Source organism: Strongylocentrotus purpuratus, unplaced genomic scaffold (assembly GCF_000002235.5).
Source record: "Strongylocentrotus purpuratus isolate Spur 01 unplaced genomic scaffold, Spur_5.0 spur5_scaffold_18, whole genome shotgun sequence".
Lineage (NCBI taxonomy): Eukaryota > Metazoa > Echinodermata > Echinoidea > Camarodonta > Strongylocentrotidae > Strongylocentrotus > Strongylocentrotus purpuratus.
This window is the reverse complement of record NW_022145603.1, coordinates 8115523-8139571: the sequence shown is the minus strand read 5'-3', so window position 1 is coordinate 8139571 and position 24049 is coordinate 8115523. Positions and strand designations below refer to the sequence as shown.

The window sequence follows — 24049 nt, the reverse complement described above, 5'->3', positions numbered from 1 at the left end:
AACAGCTTAGCTCTCAAGATAAAGGGACTCAGGTAGCCAAGCGGGTCATAAATGCTTGACACAATGCTAAGCAAACCCTTCTTGTCAGTGGTTTCTCCTTTATCAATGTCTTGTACTCTAGACGGTCCTCTTGCACATCCCATTTGATCCCCAGGGCTCTTTCAACTGGTAGTGCTTCCTTGCTAAGATCTAAGTCCTTAACTTGTTTACTTCTATCCTCCACTGGGATGGCTTCCACAACTTTGCGGTTGTTACTTGTCCACTTGATCAGGTTAAAGCCTCCCTTCTCTAGCAGGCTTTTCAATTCTTGTGCTAGTCGTATGGCATCTTCCTCATCCTTAGTGGAGATTAAGCAGTCGTCCACATAGAAATTCCTAGTCACTGCCTTTACTGCTTCAGGAGAGAATTCACCCTTGTTGTCTTCAGCTGTGCGTCGTAAGGCATAGCTACAGCAGCTGGGACTCCAAGTCCCACCGAATAAGTGCACACACATTCTGTAGACACATGGATCTTCCTTCAAGTCACCTGTTGGCCACCATAAGAATCTCAGTACATCTCGGTCTGGCGCTGGCACACGAACTTGATGAAACATCGCTTCAATGTCTGCCATCAAAGCCACTGGCGCAGTTCTAAACCTCAACAGCACTCCGATCAGCTTGTTAGTCAGATCTGGTCCCTGATTAACCACATCATTCAGTGACAAACCTTTCCATGCTGATGCACAATCGAAGACTATTCTCACTTTTCCCGGTTTCTGGGGATGGAATACCGGGTGATGTGGCAAATACCATTCGCATTCCTTCTTACTGTCAAGTTCATTGATCTCCTCTGCATATCCCTTCTTCAAAAGGTCTGCCATGCCATCTGTATACTTCTGAAGGAGACCATCACTCTGACTAAGCTTTCTTCCAAGACTTTGGAGTCTCCTTTCAGCCAACCATCGGTTATTCTGGAGATCTGGAGGTCTCTTCTTGAACGGGATAGGGAGCTGATAATGACCTTCCTCTATGCAGATGCCCTGCTCCCACTCTGCCAAGGCCTTGACATCATTCCTTGACATAGCTCTCTCTTCCTTGTAAGGATCAGGGGTCTCAAGCTTCCAGAACCTCTCTAACTGTCTCTCGAGGCACAGATCTCCTTCGATGAAGGTGTTCGTAGCATACACTGGAGTGTTCATTTCACATGCTCGGCTGAGCGGACCATGGAGTGACCACCCAAGGCACGTCCTTACTGCGTATGGTCCTTTCTCTCCATGTCTAACCTCTAGAGGCATCAGAGCTTCTGGGACGTCTTGACCGATGACCAATCCCACCTCATCTTCAGTGGCCACAGGGATGTCAATCCCTCTTAGGTGGGTCAGTCCTTTGATGTCATCGACTGTGGCCATGTGTACACCCTTGACGTTGATATTTTCCTTTGTGTACACACATAACATCTTGATCTGCTTGCTGTTATCTCCGGAGTCCACAACCAAACTGACGGCTTCAGTGTGGACAGTACTTTCTTTACGATCAAGGGTCGTTAGTAGAAGCTTCCCTTTGACTCCCTTAGCACCGAGTGACCTTGCTAAACTTGCTGAACAAAATGTACTTGTTGACCCTTGGTCCAGCAATGCATATGTCCACAGCATAACTTGGCAGCCTTCTGCCTTCACCCTCACAGGCACTATAGGGAGCACACTTTTCCTGCCGGCCCCTGTGGAACTACAGGAGGCTTCTTGCTCCACATTTCTATTTTGTGTGCCGCCATCAGGTTCTGTCATATGGAGAAGCTTATTGTGCTTCCTTGTGCAACCATCTACTGAGCAAGTCCTCTTGCTACTACATGCTCCTATCATATGACCTCGTCTCAGACAGTTAAAACACAGTCCCTTATTCCTTGCTAACCGCATTCTATCCTTAGGAGGCAAGTCCTTAAACTGCTTACAATCCCACAGTCTATGGTTACCCTTGCACTGGAAACACTCTACATGTAGTTCAACAGGCTTTGCAGTGGAAGATGTAGAGAAGGAGCCCTTTGACTTCCCACTTCGAGAAGGCGTGCGTTGCTCACTCTGACCAGACATCAGCTCTCCATACACCGGGTCATTAACTTCCTGCGCAGCCTCCTGCACAAAGTACATAAGATCTTCAAATCTTGGGATTCTCTCCTGGCGCCGAATCGCTCCAACTCTGCTCAGCCACTTCCCTTTTAAATGGAAAGGCAGTCTCTCCGCCAGTGGGAGAAGCACTTTCTGAGGGGAGAGTTCCTGTTCGAATCCCATTGCTTGAAATGACATAAGGCAGACACTCATGTCATCTGCCAGCTCTCTTAGACCTTTCTTGTCACGAGGGCCAATCTGCTTCCCAGATGTTATCTTCTTCATCCAGGAGTCTGTGATGACAACTGGGTCTCCAAATCTTTCAATCAGAAGTCGCTTTGCTGTTGAATATCCTTGTGATGCGTTCATTAATAAGCAAGGACTCAAACGTCTCTTAGGTTCCCCTCGACAATAGTATAAGAGGCGAGTTAGCTTCGTCCTATCTCCGCACGAACTAGAGTCAATGTTGTCCTCGAAACTCCGCCAGAACTCCCAAAATTCTAGGGGATTTCCGTCATAAGGCGTCAACTCGGCCTTAGGCAGCTGCATCACCTCCCAAAGACGGCGTTGCTCCTGTTGTCCTTCCTTCAGTAGGGTGACTACATCTGAATCATCACTCATGGTCAGCGGTTGTCCATGGTCAGACCTATCTGCTGTGATAGGCTTACACTTCGTAGACTTAGTAGGAACAACAGTCTCTGTCACCACCTTGCCAGGAGTGTATGGTAAGGTTTCATCCTGTTCTTTCTCAGGAAAGCTTATTCCTAACTTCTTATTCTCAAACTCTAGGTATATCTGTTCTTCTGCTTCTGCAACCCTGAGCTTCGTCTGCATCGATAATCTCAACTTACGCTGCGTTAGTTGAAATTCCTCAAGTTCTAGCTGTTGGCGTTCTTCTATAGCAGCTGCTTCAGCTGCTAGGGCTGCCTTTCTGGACATAGCTTTCAACATGGCTGACGAAGCAGAGCTAGTATGGCTGACACACTGACTCACCGAGTCTTCAGGATTCACCTCCAACACTTTTTCCTGTTTCTTTTCCTGGTTTTCATCTTCCTGTCTGACCTCAGACTGCCCACCAGCAGCTTGAAGTTGACCTGCTGCATTCATCCTGATGAAGCGTTATTGAACTTGATGTTGGGGACACTGTGACGATAAATAATCAAGCAGGACACAAAGTTCTAAACCCAGTATGAGACCACGCTGTCAAGATACTTCAGCACGTATCAGCACGGTTCAATCTGTAATTGAACAAAACAAATAAAGGAAACATCCAATCAATACTGGAATACATGTACACATGCTTATCAATGACATTATTGTTACAATAATTATCCATCTTGTCTGGTCTCAATCAATAAATGCATAACTGAATATGAATTAACTTGTTTGTGTCAATTATTTGTGTCATATCCAAAAACCTCTCCTGAAACAATATCTGATCTTAAATACAATTATTTGATACAAAAGGCTTGCTTGCTTCTATCCTAGCACTGACTTTCAAATATGTAAACAATAACCGGTCAAAGCAATGCTCTCAAAACCCTAATTTCACAACACAAGGCCCAAGTTTAGCTTAGCAAAATACCGTAAACAATGTATTCAAAGCCTAACTTTTATCTCCCTAAATGAGACATTTATTTATTATTCATCACTAATAACCAGCTTGAACATTTATATCAACCTTGTAAGAAATAATATGCTTCAGCTATCATACAGCCTTATTTATCATGGCTCACTTCATAATCTGTCAACAAAAGAGGCGTGACTACTTCCGGTCACTAAACGTGTACAGTGCATGCATGCATTACTTGCACGTATTATGTATACCACTGCTACATTACGTACTTCAATACAAATCTTTCGCAACAAATTTACATCACTAACCATCAACATAATTAATAGAAATTATCACTGATTATCATTCAACAACTCTTTAAAGGAATAGCAATGTAATTGTCTACTTACAACGTTGGGCTCATCAAAAAGAATTAATTTATCATCACAACCTCACGGTCGTCAGACCGTTCCAAACAAGAAAAATCAGTGGCATGCGAAGAAACGCCCTCAATAGTCAAATACATGTCAATTCCCCAAAAAGCCTCGTCTATGACGTCAGCATTTCCCGACTTATCGTTACATGATTTTATCAAACACAGGAGAAAACTTCCTGTCAGTAACAATGGCGATTATTAAAATGATGATGTAGAGAAACTCCAGCCCCCCCCCCCCCCCCACTTCACAAAAATACACACACAAGATATAGCATGGCGATAAACAATGAAAATACGTTATAGATGGAAATAAAAATTCGAAAAACGAGTAATACATAAGGAAATAACAAAGAAATACTTGAGGATTGAGGAAAAAATAGAAAATGATTGAAAAATCTAAGAAATACATAAAGTAAACACATTTACGAAGGAAACCAGAAGACTGATTAATAATTGCTTCATAAAGATCTACGTATGGAAAGAAAAAATGATAATCGAAAATACATGATTGATAGAAAGAAAAACATGGAATTAAACAAGGGGGTGATTGTGGAATGGGGTAATTTCCAGGGAAATGTAAATGTCCACGGGGGGGGGGGGGGGGGGGGGGGGGGGGGGGGGGGGGGGGGGGGGGGGGGGGCCGGGGTGATTGCCCAAGGGTAATTCTCCTAGAACTATAACCGTAATGAACAAGAGAAGGGAATATACAAGCATAGAGAGAGAGAGAGAGGGAGAGAGGGTGGAACAAAGAATTGCAAAAAGAAAAGATGATGAGAAAGATTCGAACAAAATCAGAACTGCTCTATCTCTCTCTCTCTCTCTCTCTCGAAGGTTCAATCATCACTACTAAGATCACGTGATCGTACCGCGCAAACATGATCTGTTTATAAATAACTTATGAGATAAACGCATGTTGCCAGACACCTGTCTCCAAAGTACCCTTTGTTTAGAAACACTTTTAACATAATACGAAATATACGCTACGCTAGCTCTCCTCATTCAAACATTCAATTCATTGGTGAACAAATTAAATTTGGAATTGATTAATAAGTTCTCTGCTTGTTTCGTGTGTCTATGTTTGTTCTTATTTTTAGTTAGATTGTCTTCTTCTTTTTCTTCTCCTTCCTTTTCTTCTCCCCCTTCTTCTTATTCCTCTCCCCCTTCTTCTTATTCCTCTCCTTCTTTTTTTCTTCCCCCACCCCTCTGCTTCTTCATATCCACTTCTTCTTTTTCTTCCACCCCCCGGCCCCGCCCCTCTGCTTCTTCACCTACTCTTCTCCCCCCCCCCCTTCTGCTTGTTTATCTCCCCTTCTTCTTTTTCGTCTCCTTCTTTGTTTTCTTCCCCAATCCCCTCTGCTTCTTCATCTACTCTTCTTCTTTTTCTTTACCCTCACCCCTTTGCTTCTTCATCTATTCTTCTCCCCCCCCCCCCTCTGCTTCTTTATATCCCCTTCCTTTTTTTCTTCCCCAATCCCCTCTGCTTCTTCATTTTCTTCTCCCCGCCCCCTCTGCTTTTCATCTACTCTTCATCTTTTTCTTCTCCTTCGTTTTCTCCCCCTGCTTCTCCATCTCCCCTTCTTCTTTTTCTTCTCCTTCCTTTTCTTCTCCCCCTTCTTTTTTTTCTTCTCCTTCCTTTTCTTCTCCCCTTCTTCTTTTTCCTCTCCTTCCTTTGTTTTCTTCCCCAATCCCCTCTGCTTCTTCATCTACAGGTGTACTCTTCCATCTTTTTCTTCACCCCCACCCCTTTGCTTCTTTATCACTTCTTCTCCCCCCCCCCTCTGCTTCTTTATATCCTCTGTTTTTTCCTCTCCTTGGGCCTTTTTTCCTTCCCCAATCCCCTCTGCTTCTTCATCTACTCTTCTTCATTTTCTTCTCCCCCGCCCCCTCTGCTTTTCATCTACTCTTCTTCTTTTCTTCTCCTTCCTTTTCTTCCCCTTCCTTTTCTTCCCCCTCCCCTCCTTCTACTTATTTCATTTCTTCTTTTCCTCGCCTTCCTTTTTTTTTTTAAGGTCACGAACGTGATGCAAGCAGCGCGAGCATAGGTCCTAAGTTGACCTAGATATCTACGTAAGCTTCGCGTACCACGTGCGTCCAAAATCTAGATCTAGCATGCATATAGTGTTAGCATAGGCTATGCCTACAGGCTACACAATGTAGCACTATTAGTATTAATTATGACTTAGCTGTTGCAAAGAAAGTATCTCTTAATCCTTGGAATTAAAATATGGAAACAGGGACTGATGTGTCATTGGCATAATGTAAGGTGAGACCAAATTGTTCATGTCATTAGTCTGATGAATGCTCAATTGAGCCATTTTATTCAGTTTAGGCTAGAGCCTAGGCTAGGCATGACGATGTGGTACGGTACATGCTAGCGTTTGCCGTCCCCGTTGCCGTCCGGCTAGCGACTGCTAACTTCATGGACCCTGGGCCTAGCTCCTCGAAGATGTTTGGCAGAAAAATATCTAAAGCCTACGGTGGTCATCCATTCTTAGATCTAAATCAGGGGGTCTAGACTAGACTTTAGGCTGCCTTACTCATATTGCTGTGAGAGTTGGTGAACACCAAAACAAATTAGTGAGCGTCTTTCCTAACATACACTCGACTCTCCCATACACTCTACGTGTATTTGTGTATAATTTTCGTGCGGTGCGATTCATATTTTAACACGCAAATTGTATAGGCAAATTGATCTGCAGTTGAATCGCTCTTCTCGACCAATTTGACTTTTCAACGTGACGTCATCGGGTCTTGTCGCGCGTGCGAGTCTTAAAAACGCACGACTTCAGCACGCGCATCATTTCAAGGCGAATATAGTACCGGGCAGATTTCGGGCAGATTTCGGGCTGATTTCGGGCTGATTTCGGGCAGATTTCGGGCGCGACTCGAACATCGGGCGCGACCCGAACATCGTTTCTTCAGCTACGCGCTTCGGGCATCGGGTCAGCCCGCTGCCAAAACCTTTAGGCAGTAGTGTAGGTGGCGGGAGTGGGTCGACGTTTTGAACAGGTTGACTATCCGTCGTCAGGAGTGGAAAATAGCTGACGTGCGTGAGCTTAAGTCACCGGGGTGCGGACGTGGGGGAAATATGCATGACCGTGTGGGCTTGAGTCATCGGGGAGTGGACATGGGTTGTCTGCTTGTCCGTCTGGGCTGGAGTCTCTGGGTTGCAGACTTGGGGGAGTTTCGAATGCATGAGTGGGGTGTGCTATCGGCGAGCCGCTGTGTGTGTCCCTGACGTAGGCGGCGTTGTACCTGTAGTCTGCTGTCGTCTGCTGTGCATTGTAGCTGTGAGGCTGGCGGCTGATTTGAGGGTTCGGCGGGTTGCGGTGGTTGATGTATGGATGTCTGCGGGGTGGTGAAGGCGCTGGCTCCACCGCCGCCTCCACCAGCATTTGGGAGTGGCCTCGGTTTCACCCACGACGTTGTGTGATCCACGTCCATGAAACGCAAGGGTCCTGGTCTCACGGAAGGTCCTGTTATCATGCTTGTTGAGCCTATGGCGCATTGGAGCAGGGAGGACAGGACCCGGTCCCACTGAGCCTAATTCTAGGATTACGAAGTCTAATAAGGCCGCTAAGCTTGCTTCTTCCCCCATGACTGCGAATAAGAAGCGCAAGCGTTCTGAATTCTAGCATCGAAAGTAGAGAAGTCTGAGTTAAGTCTTCACTTCAGTCTGTTTCTTCTCTAGTACCTCAGACTTCGCTTCGTGGCCTTTTTGATGCATTTGTTAGGGCGACTGGGCTTACCAAAAGACCCAAAAGGCATCCTGGTTTCAGGTGGAGGCTCAGCTTCTACCCCTTCCCGAGTCTCGGCCAGCAATGAGCCGGCCCTGGTCACACCTTGCTCTGGTTCATTCGGATTTTGCATGTGTTTGCTGCTTCGGCAACCAAGATTCCTTTTAGGTCCAGGTTGCCTGGTGCTGCTGTTGGCCTTCCACCATATGCCGTCGGCCCGTTAGTGGGGGTTGGGCCTGTAGCTCCTGCTGCCCTTGGTGCTCCTCCAGGTAGGGAGTCGGCAGCTGCTTTGGGTGCCTTCCCTCACCCGTGGGAATGGGTGCCCCTAGCCCGTCAGTCTGACTGGGGCTTTTTCTCGCAGTTGTCTTCGGCATCTTTTAATTTGGAGACCGAGCTCTGCCTCTGAGAGTTTCTGTTATGTGGCTGGCCTTTCTCCTCTGGCATTTTTGCCTGTTGGTGTTGGCTAGGCTCTCTTCTCCAGCTTCCCTTGCTACTCCAAGGGAGGAGTGGTAACTAGATCACTCACCCTTTTCCTCTGGGGTTTGTGCTTTTCCCGGGTCCCGGTCCAGTTGGCTTCGGCATCTGTGATAGCTAGGTTTTCGGTGGAGCTAAGCCCTGCGGCTGACCACTCCTTGAGGGCTGTTGCATGGGTTTTTCTTCAGAATTGTCTCCTCAAATCAATTTGTTGGGTAAGCATAATCAGAGTCCCGCCGCTGCTGTTAGGGGCAACAAGCTCTGCGGCGGGTTTCCCGGTTCCGGCTGGTTTCAGATCAGGGTTTTCAGATTTCTGTCCCTCTTTGATGGACATCCTTTCCTCTCCCGCTGAGGTCAGACCTAGTGTCCCAACCTCTGTCAGGCTCCTACATCTTCATCCCATGGTGCTGTCTCTGTCCACCCTGCGGTTGGCGGGGACAACGGTGAGGCTTTGGTACTCTCTGAGAAAGCCTCTCGGTTTGTATTCCAGAGTTGTAGAGGCATTGCAAGGTCCCTTTATACGACTCTCATCTGATAGCATTTTTCGTCGGGTGTGTGAAACCCTCTGTGTTTCAATCGGGCTGCTTTGGAAGGTGCGATTGCGGATTTTCTGTTCTCCTTATTTGTTAGGGTAGAGCCCTTTCCACATTTTGTGGCTACCACTCGGCCTTTGTCGCCTTTTTTGTCGGGTTCCTGTGCTGGTCTAGCAAATAATAGGTAAATACATTGATGTATTGAGGTAAATCAGAATTTTGTTATTATTTACTATATAAATCTATGTATCTAGCTACATGTATGTCTCTCCCTCCGTCCCCTCTCCCGGCAACATGTCGGAAGTGTAAACTGTATTCACAGAACTGCGGGTGTGGAAAAAAATAAAAATAAAATCATGATGTGATCCATCCTTCTTTTGCCAAAATTGACCCCCCATTTGAAAGTTTTTCACTACTCGGAAGTGTGAACCAATTTCACGCAGCAATCAGCCAAACATTCAAATTTGATGAATTTTCTGAGACCTCAGATTTGCTTCCGATTTTTAAATGACACACGCAGTTATTGAAAAGGTGACTTATGCCTTTTGAATCTACAGCTTTTATTGGTTCATTTGTACCTGTGCTATTCCCCGATAGTACTATTTCATATAGTTGCCAACTTCAATATGAAACAACTGAAGAATATAGGAGCTAGCTGGTACTTTTTCTGTTGTGATACTCCTTTGAAGCCCAAGTTGTGCAAATGGTCCATTTCATGGGCCAAATTCTTCTTCTTCCTTTTTGAGTACAGACCTCTTTACAGAGTATTATCGTACTGTACTGGGGGTGTGTGCAGGTGGACCACTACACCTGCGTTTCCCCCTACTCTTATACGAATAGTGCAGTGGGTTCTTAACGTGCAAAGGTAGTGACTCTTCTCTACATGCGGCCTCCATTTAACATCCTATCCGAGAGACGGAGTGTTTTCCATTGAACATAACCTGTGTCTATGAACAATGGAAGGGGGACGTTAACACACAACGCATGCTTCAGTCATCTGCCTGGGTGGGAGACGAACCCAGGATCTTTGGTTCGATAGGCAGATGCTTTACCGACTGAGCCAACTCGCCTCCTTTTATGATCATCAGCACCTGTGTATCGAAGTCTCCTCAAGACGTACCCTAACCTCTAATTCTGTCGTTGTCCTGCTTAGAATCACTGTCCTGACCCTCTATGGAAAAAAGTAGTGTGGAGGCCTGCTTAGTTAAAGTTTAAGGAACTGTATCTTGAGTTGTATGACTTTTAAATCATTTCCTTCTTATTTTCAAAGTCCTTTTTATACATTCCTATTTGTAGGAGTCCGGGAGATCTTGATGGCCTTGAAAGCTATGCCGAGATTCGTGAATATGATGGGGTCAGTGATGATGAGTTTCAGGATAAACAAGATAGAGTGAAAAAATGCTTGACCGGAAACCATTCTAGCGTGAGGTCCGAGTGCCCAGGAGTGTGTCCATTGTGTTCGACTATTTGGAATTCTCTAGCTGATAGAACTAGTCACCTGCAGACACACATTCCAAAAGATCAGGGTCGGCAAGCATTCAAAGAGGCTTGTGAAGCCATCGAAAAGAAAATTGGGAAGGAGTACACCCAGAGAATGGGATGGTGTGAGGTGTGTGATAAGTTCTCCTCAAGCTTACATACCCACATGATTAATGTCCACCAGAGGAGCCGGCGCCAGACCCTGTGTACACAATGTGGGAAGATGATTAAGGGTGGCTCTTTAAAGATGCACCAACTCTCCCACATTCACGTAGATGAAGAGGATTATGTCCAATGTCCAAAGTGCCCTACCAGGATTAAGCACCAGGAGTACCTTAGGCAACATATTAGGCTACACATGGACGATGTTCCAAATCGTTTCAAGTGCCCAACATGTGGAAAGGGTTTCAGGTTGCCATCTGCTCTCAAGGTACATGAAGCAATCCACCGTGCTGTCAAGCCTTTTCCTTGCTCAATTTGCGACAAGTCGTTCACTCAGAGGAGCAATCTCGGGATACACATGCGACAGCATACAGGAGATAAGCCGTACATTTGTGAGTTTTGTGAGATGGCGTTTACCAATAAGGTCAGCTTAAAGAACCACAAGAAGAAACTGCATGGAATTGTCTGGTGGAAAGAGAAGGAATCTTCAAAGCAGGAAGATCCAGAGACAGCTTCCCGCAGTCAGACTGTAAAGAGAAGGCTATAATCATACAGCGTTGCCAGTACATGAGTTCAAGGTACATACATGTACATGTACATGTACATCTTACCAATTTCCAAAGACACTTCTGGGCAATTCGCTGCAACGTGTATGTACATGTGCACTCAGCAAAAAAAGGAAAGAAAGTGTACACCCTTTACTGTTCCAAATATTCATATTTAAACGATCATTAAAATATAACAAATTAAACATCAAATTAAAGAAAAATTAAAACTCTACCAACATCAAGTAAGATCAGTTTCTGAACCTTCACGTTTGGATGGGCACATTCATTTAACCATTAGAAGGTCTGATTAAGGAAATTGCAAAGATCAACCAATTAGCCATTAAAGTGTTAATGAACATTTGCATCTGTAAAATATTCTAGTTCAACATTGAAAATAGAGAATGAGAATGACGTCGATTGAGGTCCAGAATCGGCAATCATGGTCAAGATGCCTCTTCTTTCGTGTTTCTCATATTAAATTTTATTTTTTTGGTCTTTGTGTTTAGTTTGACTCTACAAGATGGTAATGCCCATCAACATTCAAATGGTAAAATACCCTAGTTTTACATTTTTTTTCTTTAGAGACTCATTTATTGATAAATGGCTCGCTCACTCATGTGTGAATGACATTCTAATTGTATATCTTCTTAAAGAGGATCAATTAAAATGTCTATTTTGAGATATATGAAAGATAAGTCTACATGTATATTAAATACTTGTTTGAAAATCTTAATTATAAATAGTGTACTGGTACACTTATTTTTCTGAGGGTTATATGAATGATTGCATCTTGCAATGGTCCAGAAGCAACTTTATTCAATTTCTTTCGTCCAAAAATAATAATTAAAAAAATTCTAGATATGACCATGACTTGAGCATGACTGGAGACTGTGACACCTCTAATGCTTGTTTATGTTTCTTTTCTATTTGCTGTAGGTGTCTTGGTGACCAGGACAGCCTTGAGAGTGATGACAGCTTTGAATATGGAGGAGATAGTGATGAAGACGTTGAGGGTAAACCTGCTCATAAAAGAAAAAGACACCAGAGCAAAAATCGCAAACCAGCCTTTAAGTTCCCAGAAGCATGCCCAATCTGCTTTGAGGCGTGGAAAGAGAAACGGAAAGTTATGCACCATTTACAAAAACACATCCCGATTGATCAGGGTCCAGAAGCAATCAAGGATGCCGTCCAATCAATCAAAAGCAAATTTGAAAAGGAGCACAATTTTGACATGGGATGGTGTGGGGAGTGCAAAAAATTACTCCTGCGCTTTAGAACACACCTTAACAGATGCCACGACAAGAATTCTAGATATGGTGTACTGTGCCAGCAGTGTGGTAAAATGATCAACAGTCAGTATATCAAAAGGCATGAGATCTCACACCTAGAGATCAAGGAGAGCGATTACGTCCAATGTCCACAGTGCCCCTCAAGGTTTAAGCACCAGCAATACCTCAAGAGTCACGTTAGGTGTGTCCACAACAAAAAACCTAGGAGTGCGCAGTGCTCGACCTGTAGCAAGGTCTTGAAAAGTCGGGAACATCTCAAGCGACATTTAGTAATCCACAGTGGAGTTAAGCCTTATTCATGCTCGATGTGTGACAAGTCGTTCACGCAGAGTAGCAATCTCAAGGCACATATGCGGCAGCATACAGGAGATAAGCCGTATGTTTGTGAGTTGTGTGAGATGGCGTTTAACCATAAGGTCAGCTTAAAGAACCACAAGAAGAAACTGCATGGGATTGACTGGTGGAAAGAGAGAGAATCATTGAAAAAGGAAGATCCAGAGAGAAATAAAAGTGATGGCTCTGAATAGAGAAAACAAGCGATCTGATTCGCTCATATATGCAGCGGAAAATGCCAGAAAAACAATATTCAAACAGGACTCACGTTTGCTTTAATTACCAAAAGATGATTGCTAGTGTTGGTCAACAGTAAACAGTGCGTCCCAGTAAAAACGGATATAATGTTACAGGTTCCCAAATTACAATTATTTGCAATTCTTGCCCAAAGTTTTAACAACGTACATGTTACCTTCCATTGAAGTAGATGACCATTATATTTTTGTACAACTTTGCACTATGGCTGAGACATGTGTTTTCTTCCAAAAGCGTTAGAAATAATGGGGAAAAAAGGAGATGTGAGTTGATCTATCCGCACATTCACTTGATTGGCTATATGTCTTTGCCTACAAACTGACTCAGGCAATTACCCTGGTTCGAAACTAAATCATATCTTTCGGATGGTGACGTTAAAGGTCGGTCCCCGGCTGCCGCCAGACGTAACTAATCAAATCTGATTGATAAATGTTTGTATAAAACCAAATGACACACACGCCTGTAAAACAATAAAAAATAAATAAATCAAAGTTCATATTAAAGTCACATAAGACATGTCTAAGAGGCTTTAGATTCAGATTCAGATTTTATTTCCGTTTCAAAACAAACAAAATATAAACAGACATAATATAATACAGTCAAATATAATATAAACAAAGTAAATTCAGTATTATGTAGAACAAAATTTAGTTGATAAGAAATATTGGGAAAAAACAGTACTGAACAATAGAAAAAAAATGACCTTGATGAAGTAATTCAAAATGGAGGGGCTTGCTAAAAAAGCAGAGCTTGTATGAGGCAAGCCCCTGACTTAGTTACATGGATACGCTTTGCCAAGTACATGTACATTCCCCCTTGATACTCTGTGCACATACATACCAAAGTCTTCTTTTCAGTTTCCGGTTAAACGTTTGGCAAAATAGTTTTGGTTTTAACGGTTGGTGTTACGAATTTGATTAAGTAATGATGCTTTAATGAGCTTTTGTGAGACTGTCAATGTGTTTGTACTAATGACAAAAAAACAACTGAAACTTTCTGTTGAATTTACCTGTTTTATTTTTACACACCTGTAGTTTTGTACTAGTATGAGGAGTATTATTGTATATTTGCATTCCATCAATTACATATGTAAATTGTAGTATTATTTTCTTGTCCAAATCAAGGGACATAAATGTGGGTTTATTATAAGAATTTGAATGAGGTGTAACATTCAGAAGGCAATTATACATGTAGTATGATTTTAGCTTTTGTTTCTTGAAAAAAAAAGTGATTGCATACCCACAGAATCCCCAAAGTCACATTGTGTGATTTTAAGGGGTACATGACTGTATTTGGTCAGTGAGGTAAAATAATAGTTGCTTGTATTACCTGAAAGAGTGTACTTCTATCAAATTCAAACAGAACCACCCACGCTTCATTCCCCTTTTGTCACTTTGCTCAAAATTTTACGAGTCAGACTCGATCGGTATATTCCCAACTTTAAATGCACTTATCTTTAAAATAACCTTCTTTTGGACCTCACATTTCCTCTCTATATTGCGGTGTGGTGTGTTAGGAATTTTAGTGAGTTCTATATTATGTACATGTAGTATTTCAGAAACAGAACTTAAAAGAATCATCTCTGGCAACTTTTTGGTGGTTTTTGTTGTGCTGGCTTAACATATAACATACATGTATTATAATGCCATTCAGTAATGATCCATTATTTGTTACAGGGTTTGTATCATCCAAGATAGCTTAGGATTTAGGTTTAACCCATAACATTGAACATGCAGAGTAGGCTGAATCAGGATGAAGTATTATCCATAGCAGGCAGCTCTATCATGTGCAAAATTTGATTGAAAATGCTGTCCACTATTTTACAAATGTATTTTTACTTGTAAAAATAATTATTAAAAAAAAACAGAAGAGAAATAAAATCACAGTAAATGTTGTCATTTTGTCGTACAAGCATGTGAAACTGTATACCGGTATGTATAAAACCAGTCGTACAAACCTTTGTCCTGCAACGATTGCTCTTTAATTTCCACTGGACGGGAATTCTGTATATGGTAGCGACTCGATATAAGAAGAGCTCTTCTTAGGGGAACATGTCAAACTAAAAGGGGCACTCAGAGGTGAAAAGAGCATTTATCAGGATGGGAAAAGGCGCATGTCAACGTAAATTAATAATCATAATAATAATAATAATAATCTTTTAGTCCACTCCAAATTTTTACACCCCCTCTCTATTGTGTTGAATTTTTTTTTTTTAAATATTAAAAAACTGCTTGCTGAAGGAGGAAAAAAGTTGTTCCCTCGGACACCCCCACTCCCCCCCCCCCCCAAGCCACTGAACAAAATATCTTACAACGTAATGATCATATTTCCGAGGCCAAACAAATTAACAAATGTGCTCTTCGGAATAAAAATAAATAGGATCAAAATTACTAGGAATGGTTGAAATATAGAAAGAGATGATGAATTGTGGGAAACAAAGAACAAATTATAGAAGAAAAGGGAAACGAGAGAAAGGCAGAAACGAGGATATATAGACCAAATGGAAAATTGTGGTACGAAGAATTCCCAATTAACCTAAAGATGGGCCGGAAGTTGAATTGCAGAAAATAAAGAATTACAATGTAAGCCTAAGGCCTATAGAGGAAAAGCGGAATGAAGTGAGAGAAAGAATTACAGATGTATAGAAGAACCATTAATAAAAAATGGCATAACTTAAAAAAGAAGATGATAGGGGAAACCAACAAAGAATATCGTAGTGATTACATGATGGAATTTATTTATTTTTTAAACGAACAGGGAATAAAAGGACAACAGTAAATAACATCAGGAAAAAACTACGACAAAGGGCAGAAATATGAATTTATAGCAGATCAATTCAAGAAATGGATATAGAAGAATCAAACATAAACATAAATAAAGGATGATAGAAGAGATCAGTGGCGGATCCAGGAATTTCTTACGGGGGGGGGGGGGGGGGGGGGGGGAGGCACAAAATCGCATGGGGTGTAATATATGAAAAACGATGGAGCGAGGCGTCAGTGGAGAGGGAGCGGAGCGACCAAGCGGGGATGGGTCTGGGAGGGGGTCAGAACCCCCCAGTGGCGGATCCAGGGGGGGGGGCCCGGCCCCCCCCCCCCCCCCCTTGAGAAAAAAATCATGTAAAATCACGTGATTTTTACCTTTTTGGGGGGTTGGGCCCCCCCCCTGGCGCTCAAGGGGGGGTGCAAATTGAATTTTTTTTTGAGGATAAAAAAAAAAAAAATGTGCTCACCCCCCCCCCCCCCCCCCCCCCCCCCCCCCCCCCCCCCCCCCCCCCACCCCCCCCCCCACCCCCCCCCCCCCCCCCCCCCACCCCCCACTGAGCGAATTTTTGGCCGGCGCGTTTTTCAAATTTTCGGGAGCAAAAAAAAAAAAAAAAAAAAAAAAAAAAAAAAAAAATTGTGCTCTGTACCCCCCCCCCCACTGAGCGACTTTTCGGCCGGCGCGATTTTCAAATTTTCGGGAGCAAAAAAAAAAAAAAGTTGGGCCCCCTCCCCTAAGAAATCCTGGATCCGCGCCTGGAACCCCCTCCCTGAGTATAGGAAGCATTTGCAATTTTAGAACCACATTAGGTGCATTTTCAGGCAGTTCCTGGAGTAATCCCAGATAACAATACGGCGTTGGGCCAACGTCGGCCACGGTCGGCAGGGTCGCAGTCGGCAAGCCAACGTTGGCTAATCGTTGGGTCATCGTCGCCATTTTTTACTGATAGATGGTGGCTATTGGTTGGCTCATTCGACGTTGGGCCAATGTTGGCTGAACGTTGGTCCATTGTCGCCATTTTCACTGATAAATGGTGGCTATTGGTTGGCTATTCGACGTTGGGCCAATGTTGGCTGAACGTTGGTCTATTGTCGCCATTTTCACTGATAAATGGTGGCTATTGGTTGGCTATTCGACGTTGGGCCAATGTTGGCCGAACGTTGGTCCATTGTCGCCATTTTCACTGATAAATGGTGGCTATTGGTTGGCTATTCGACGTTGGGCTATTGTTGGTTTAATGTTGGTCCATTGTCGCCATTTTCACTGATAAATGGTGGCTTTTGGTTGGCTATTCGACGTTGGGCTATTGTTGGTTTAATGTTGGTCCATTGTCGCCATTTTCACTGATAAATGGTGGCTTTGGGTTGGCTATTCGACGTTGGGCCAATGTTGGATAAATGTTGGTCCATCGTCTCAATTATCACTGATAAATATTGGCCATTGGTTGGCTATTCGACGTTGGGCTAACGTTGGCTGAACGTTGGTCCATTGTCACCATTTTTACTGATAAATGGTGGCTATTAGTTGGCTATTCGACGTTGGGCCAATGTTGGCTGAACGTTGGTCCATTGTCGCCATTTTCACTGATAAATGGTGGCTATTGGTTGGCTATTCGACGTTGGGCCAATGTTGGCTGAACGTTGGTCCATTGTCGCCATTTTCACTGATAAATGATGGCTATTGGTTGGCTATTCGATGTTGGGCCAATGTTGGCTGAACGTTGGTCCATTGTCACCATTTTTACTGATAAATGGTGGCTATTAGTTGGCTATTCGACGTTGGGCCAATGTTGGCTGAACGTTGGTCCATTGTCGCCATTTTCACTGATAAATGGTGGCTATTGGTTGGCTATTCGACGTTGGGCCAATGTTGGCTGAACGTTGGTCTATTGTCGCCATTTTCACTGATAAATGGTGGCTATTGGTTGGCTATTCGATGTTGGGCCAATGTTGGCTGAACGTTGGTCTATTGTCGCCATTTTCACTGATAAATGGTGGCTTATGGTTGGCTATTCGACGTTGGGCTATTGTTGGTTCAATGTTGGTCCATTGTCGCCATTTTCACTGATAAATGGTGGCTTTGGGTTGGCTATTCGACGTTGGGCCAATGTTGGCTAAATGTTGGTCCATCGTCTCAATTATCACTGATAAATGTTGGCTATTTTTTGGCTATTCAACGTTGGGCCAATGTTGGTTGAACGTTGGTCTATTGTCTCATTTATTACTGATAAATGTTGGCTTTTGGTTGGCTATTCGACGTTGGGCTAACGTTGGCTCATTGTCGCCATTTTCACTGATAGTGGTGGCTATTATTTGGCTATTCGACGTTGGGCCAATGTTCGCTGAACGTTGGTCCATTGTCATTATTTTTACTGATAAATGGTGGCTATTGGTTGGCTATTCGACGTTGGGCTAAAGTTGGCTCAACGTTGGTCCATTGTTGCCATTTTCACTGATAAATGGTGGCTATTGGTTGGCTATTCGACGTTGGGCCAATGTTGGCTGAACGTCGGTCCATTGTCTCAATTTTAACTTATAAATGTTGGCTATTGGTTGGCTATTTGGCGTTGGGCCAATGTTGGCTTCATGTTGGACCATCGTCTCAATTTTTTTTTTTAAATGGTGGCTTTGGGTTGGCTATTCGACGTTGGGATAACGTCGGCTGAACGTTGGTCCATCGTCTCAATTTTAAATTTTAAATGTTGGCTTTTGGCTGGCCATTCGATGTTGGGCCAATGTTGGCTGAACGTTGGTCCATCGTCTCAATTATTACTGATAAATTGTGGCTGTTAATTGGCTATTCGACGTTTGGCTATTAACGTTGGCTCAATGTTGGTCCATCGTTTCAAATTTTACTGAGAAATGGTGGATATGTTGGCTAATATACGCGACGTTGGGCCAACCTTGGCTTAACGTTGGTCTATATCGTCTCCATCTTCACTGATAAATAGTGCATGTATATATTGGTGGGCTATATGACGTTGGGCCAACGTAGCAAATACGACCTAGTACCGCTACATCCGGGTAAAAAAAATTGCATGCGTGCGCATGCCCATGTGCTCATGCAATTGCAACGTACGTCAGCCATATCCTGTCCATTTGTCTGGATCAGTTGCCGGGGAGTACCAACACTGCATGGTAAATGAATGATTTCCTTTCTCTTTCAACGTTATTTTTGTGAGCATGTCGCGTGAAACTGATAAATTGTATAGTGTGAGAACTCCCCGTCACAAAGCGAGGGAAAAAGCATGAGAAATTGTTAAAGTAATCATTGATAATTCCCTGTCCAAATGAAAGTGAAAGTGCAGTACGAGTGTACCGTTCGGCGTACGCTTAGCATGCACACCCGCTGCGTGCAATTGAAGTGTGAGTGATGGCTAAGATGGCTATGATGGAGGCCGAAGTGTCGGCATCAGATGCATTGAGTGTTTGCCGTGATAAATGTTAATATGTTCCTGACTTAGAGTTAGACCTAGGTGATGTATTGATGCATCATGTTACAGCGTCCGTGACAGTGATGATGTTCATCCCAATATGCAATATCGACCATGAATCAAATGATTGTGAATCTGTTGGTGTTACAAGTGTTGAACTTAAGGTGCCTATGCATTGTTGGAAAGACCAATTGAATCAAATAGAAATGAATGGGAAGACGCATCATTTTTTTATGCATATCTAAATGATATTATAGTCTCGATCTGATACTTTCAGATTTAGAAGTAGGTCTATACTATACTCTTATTCCTACTCTTCGAAAAGGAATAAATTACGAGATTGGGCTGTGAATTAAGATATCCCGCTAGTACATGTTTCTAGCCTCCTGAAATCTTACAAGGGAGTGTGCCAAGTCTGCCAAAATATGCAAGAACTTTGTATCAACACATTTAGTGGATTGTGAGTGTGATGTGAAAGAGGTAGCTGTTGGGAATTACCCTCATTTTGGCATTTGCAATCATTTAAAGTCGCAATTGGCCAAGAACCTCAATTTGCAAAGTAAATAGGAAAAACTATTGGGGGCGGGGGTAACACTGATCGATCCCATAACTTTCATTCACAATTTTCATTCACAAATTTGATTATTGCTGCATTTTTATTCTCATTTTCAAATTAGTTTTTATTGTTTATGCACATGTATATTAAATTGCTATAATTTGAACTGAAGGTAAATATTCTAATTATTTATTTTTAAAATTCTGACGTTCTTTATTAATACATTCAATTCTATATAGCTCTTCCAAATCCCAATACTTTTTTCTCCCATAATTCCTACAATTCTGAAATTTAAATATTAAATCCTGCATTTCATATCGTCAACTTCACAACAAATTCCAGATTCCTCTACCCGTTCAGATCCAGCTACCCCTACCTCGATCATTCAGAACAGCATCAACAGCACCAAGGACCCCTTCGACATCGACCCCATCAACCTCCAGAACACTGTCGACCCCAACGACCCCATTGACCTCAACATTCAGAAATATGGGTATGTCATTTGGCATTTTATTCATTTTGTATTTAGTTATACATGTAGACAGGATGGCACTTCTTAGTATTCGTTATAGTTGTGCCCTGCACACAAAGTACAAATGTACTGGATTAATGTACGTTTGTGTAGGACATAGCTGCTAACGGATGCTAGTATCTTTTTCCTGATTATATTGAGAAACTGCATTGTGATCACTTACAAAACTATTCAACAACAACAAATCATGAAATACTGCTTATAGCAGTATTTTTTGGGAAACAATTCTGAATGCAGGGTGCCACAAAGAACAAAACACAGTCAATTGATTTGTTTCTTGTATAAGCAACTAACGATATAGCTTTGTGTTTTTGTTTCTACTTTGAAGCCCCTCAAGCTCTCTCAAGTATTGGGAGCTTACATAAATACAAAAAAAAGTATTGGCAGCTTCACATTTCACTTCAATGTTATAATGATGTGAAAGAAAATGCCACTCTTCAAACATTTGTCCTAAAAATTAGAAAGAATACAAACTTACTAATAAGGGTTTTGTGTTGTATGCAGAAAACGCAAATTTTGTATTCTTTCATCCATATTCTACTTCAAACACATTTGTTAGGGCAATATTCTATTTGCAGAAGTGTCCGGGTGTTAATGACATCCTCTTTTACATCATACCATTTAAGTGAGATTGTGCCATCTATTCTTTGGCTAATTTTGGGATCCAACACTTAAGAGGGGCTTTAAACTGTTATCAATCAAGCATCTCAACACTGAGCAAACAGATACTATAAATTGGTTCTTTCTATTGAAGAATATTACTGCCATTTTACCTCAAATGTATATTTCCTTTGTTAATAAGAGTGTTTGATGCTATTCTAATTAAACAAGACAAAAATAAAAGAAATCCATTCCTTTCTAATTTCCATACGTCTGGGTCATTCGCTCTAAAGTTTGAACGAAGTTATTTTCATGACAAAGTACTTCTATCCATGAAATTTCATCAAAACTAGGGAGGATGTGCCACTCAGGACTACTTCCCTTGAATGCCGTACTATTTGATTAATATCCGTACTATTTCAAGGTGATGTTTCCATGATCTGCTTTTAAATCTTGTTTGGTTTCTTTCTTCTTCTTTTTTTTGCCGCAGATGTCGAAGTTGTACCACCACAAGCTAGACAAGATTTTGATTCCGACTAACCCATTCTTTAAAGGTCCATTATGTTAGGAAATTAAAACTTGTATGTCTTGTATCAAGACCCTTTTAAAGCAACATAATAACAATTGTTTCATAAATAAACGCCTCCTTATATTTTTTACAATTTTTTGAAAACCTCTCCAAGTTGCTCGTCTAATGGTGGACCCCGCCCTTACAATTCTCAGAGTTCCTCGGAATGATTGACCAAAGGATTAGTGATGTTATATCAAGAACGATCTCCGCTTAGGCAAGCTACGGTGCTTGCTAGCCAGCTCTGCAGGCATTATGTTTTGTACACAAACATAAACAATAACTTTTGTTATTAAATAGTGTGCTATGCATCTTTACTTGTTATTTATTGTGGTGAAATTTCACTAATGGCCCAATTTTAAAAAGAGAGCTATACCATGAGTCGAAGAAGGTCGTAATTGATTTGAATGCCTGTATAACGTGTCAACTAAATGCATGCTATAAAGAATTTCAAAGGTAAGAAAAAAATGTTTCATATATCTAAGTGACTGAATGTTTTCGTACTACCTTCTTCTCAATTTAAAGAAATATTGAAAGTGGTATATCAGAGTGAAGAAACTTGTGTTTTTCCCTTTACAAGCTCTGCTCTTTCTTACTTCACTTTCAAATTTGCTCTGTTGTTATATAAACATTTAGCGATTGCTTTACTTCACACATTCAAGCAATGTATACTATCCCTCCTAAAAAAAACAGTTTGTAGATGTGTTAACAATAGATATGGCGACGAAATGTATCAGCATCTCTGAAATGCCTAAGCATAAAAATTAAAAAATGTTGGCAATTTCTCTGAATTTAATTTTTTATTTTTTATGGAACATTGTTTACATTAATGGCCTAGTTCTTGGTATGCAAATGGTGGACACTTTATTAATTTCTTTATATTTTTGTGCTGTACATATGTAGAGGAATCTTGTCATAAGCAATCGTGTTCGTCTGCCAGAAAGTTTGTTTTGTTTTACTCGGGAAGTTGTGAGGATTGTTTATTATATTCGTACAATGAATTTCAGTATGTTATGTTGTGTTACGTGTAAGCGACAATTCATTTTATAACAGCTCCTATCGTCCTAGCATTCATTGATAGTAGGCCTATATTGTGACACATTGAGATACCTTGAACTTGAAACTATGTTTACATCTTTTTCGAATTCAAACGAAAATACAAAAGAAAGATGTACAATAATTGTATTCACATTTACAACAGTTTGTTTATTACACATAAAATAAAGTATGTTTTATCACAAAATCAGTTTATTTTCCTTGTTCTTTTGTTTTGGAGGAAGGGGATGTATTCAGAGCAAATTCTAAGAAGCAAGATGGTGAACTTTTCATTAAAATGGGACAAATAAGTTGTTATCAAGTTTTGATAGTGATTAAAATGTACAAGATAATAGACATGACGAAACTAAAATAACATGTCCCTCTTGCTTCAATATTGTTATTATACTTATCTTGCAGAGGGATCTATAATGAACGTTTCTCAAATTCAGTCTAATTTTGATGAAATTGTTACTATCTTCATTTTGTGGATTTTGCTCTGTTTATTTATTTAATCCAATCTTAAACTACTTGGCTTTTCCTTGTCACGTTGTGATGCATGTGTTTGAATGATTGTACATGTCCGATGTAGTATGATCTTGACGATGTTCTTATGAACGGACGACTGATGTTGGTGTGAATATGTTTTGAGTTGGTGTTGGTAATGTCAGAAGGATGTTGGCATGAACTGGAAAGGGGAGGTACAACGTCGGCACATGGTGGGATACGGGTTGGCATAACGTTGCTTCTACGTCGGCAAATGGTGGAGAAGAGGTTGGCATAACGTTGGTCTAGCATTGGCACATGGTGGAGGAGGGGTCGGCAATTGGTGGGAAAAGGGTTGGCATGTTAGGACAACGTCGGGGAGACGTCGGCACATAGTGTAAAAGGGGTTGGCATTACGTTGGTCCTACGTCAGGGAGACGTCGGCACATGGTGGAAAAGGGGTTGGCATTACGTTTGTCCTATGTCGGCATATGGTGGGATAGGGGTTGACATGACGTTGGTCATACGTCGGGGGAACGTTGGCCCGATGTTGGCTTAATGTCATTTCGTCGCTGTCGAACCAACGTTGGCCCGCCGGCAAGAAAGCCGTTGGCCCAACATCACATTGGCGACGATGGCGCAACGTAACAGCCCACGACGTCGGCACATGGTGGGATAGGGGTTGGCATAACGTTGGTCCAATGTCGGAACTACGTCGGCACATGGTGGGATAGGGGTTGGAATAACGTTGGCCCTACGTCGTGGAGACGTCGGCACATGGTTGAAAAGGGGTTGGTATAACGTTGGGCCAATGTCGAGGAGACGTCGGCACATGGTGGGATAAGGGTTGGCATAACGTTTATCCAATGTCGGAACAACGTCGGCACATGGTGGGATAGGGGTTGGCATAACGTTGGTCGTACGTCGGCACATGGTTAAAGAAGGGTTGGGACGACGTTGGTCCAATGTCGGAAAGACGTCGGCATACGGTGGAAAAAAGGGTGGCATAACGTTGGTTCAATGTCGGGAGGACATCGGCACAAATGGTCGGATAGGGGTCGGCATAACGTTGGCCCGATGTTGGCTTAATGTCATTTTTTCACTGTCGGGCCAACGTTGGCCCGCCGGCAAGAAAGCCGTGGGCCCAACATCATGTTGGCGACGTTGGACCAACGTAACAGCTTACGTTGGCCCC

General features: G+C 42.3%; 3 protein-coding genes across 3 annotated transcripts; 2 read left to right on the top strand and 1 right to left on the bottom strand.

Moving 5' to 3' along the window:
• Window positions 1-28: 28 nt before the first annotated feature.
• LOC105443725 lies at window positions 29-4257 on the bottom strand. Its single transcript, XM_030989472.1, has 2 exons — window positions 4046-4257; window positions 29-3318 (listed from the first exon to the last, which is right to left on the bottom strand). Exon 2 carries the CDS (start codon window positions 3185-3187, stop codon window positions 29-31), a length of 3159 nt encoding a protein of 1052 aa, XP_030845332.1. The 5' UTR covers window positions 3188-3318; window positions 4046-4257.
• A 4852-nt stretch (window positions 4258-9109) lies between these two features.
• On the top strand, window positions 9110-13406 carry LOC763090 (zinc finger protein 260-like). The gene is made up of 4 exons (XM_030989471.1): window positions 9110-9120; window positions 10112-10424; window positions 10886-11034; window positions 11941-13406. Exons 1-4 carry the CDS (start codon window positions 9110-9112, stop codon window positions 12818-12820), a joined length of 1353 nt encoding a protein of 450 aa, XP_030845331.1. The 3' UTR covers window positions 12821-13406.
• A 5197-nt stretch (window positions 13407-18603) lies between these two features.
• On the top strand, window positions 18604-21335 carry LOC115925399. Its single transcript, XM_030989132.1, has 3 exons — window positions 18604-18781; window positions 19976-20126; window positions 21256-21335. Exons 1-3 carry the CDS (start codon window positions 18619-18621, stop codon window positions 21281-21283), a joined length of 342 nt encoding a protein of 113 aa, XP_030844992.1. The 5' UTR covers window positions 18604-18618; the 3' UTR covers window positions 21284-21335.
• The last annotated feature ends 2714 nt before the right edge of the window (window positions 21336-24049 follow it).

What these genes read in the sequence shown, in the direction of transcription:
- LOC115925399 (XM_030989132.1), top strand. Translation starts at nt 18,619, where the DNA reads ATGACGTTGGGCCAACGTAGCAAATACGACCTAGTACCGCTACATCCG. An exon ending in GGGAGTACCAACACTGCATG is followed by an intron (nt 18,782 to 19,975) that starts GTAAATGAATGA and finishes AACAAATTCCAG; the next exon opens with ATTCCTCTACCCGTTCAGAT. An exon ending in CTCAACATTCAGAAATATGG is followed by an intron (nt 20,127 to 21,255) that starts GTATGTCATTTG and finishes TTTTTGCCGCAG; the next exon opens with ATGTCGAAGTTGTACCACCA.
- LOC763090 (XM_030989471.1), top strand. An exon ending in AGAGAATGGGATGGTGTGAG is followed by an intron (nt 10,425 to 10,885) that starts GTGTGTGATAAG and finishes CAATAAGGTCAG; the next exon opens with CTTAAAGAACCACAAGAAGA. An exon ending in TGCCAGTACATGAGTTCAAG is followed by an intron (nt 11,035 to 11,940) that starts GTACATACATGT and finishes TATTTGCTGTAG; the next exon opens with GTGTCTTGGTGACCAGGACA.
- LOC105443725 (XM_030989472.1), bottom strand. Translation starts at nt 3,187, where the DNA reads ATGAATGCAGCAGGTCAACTTCAAGCTGCTGGTGGGCAGTCTGAGGTC.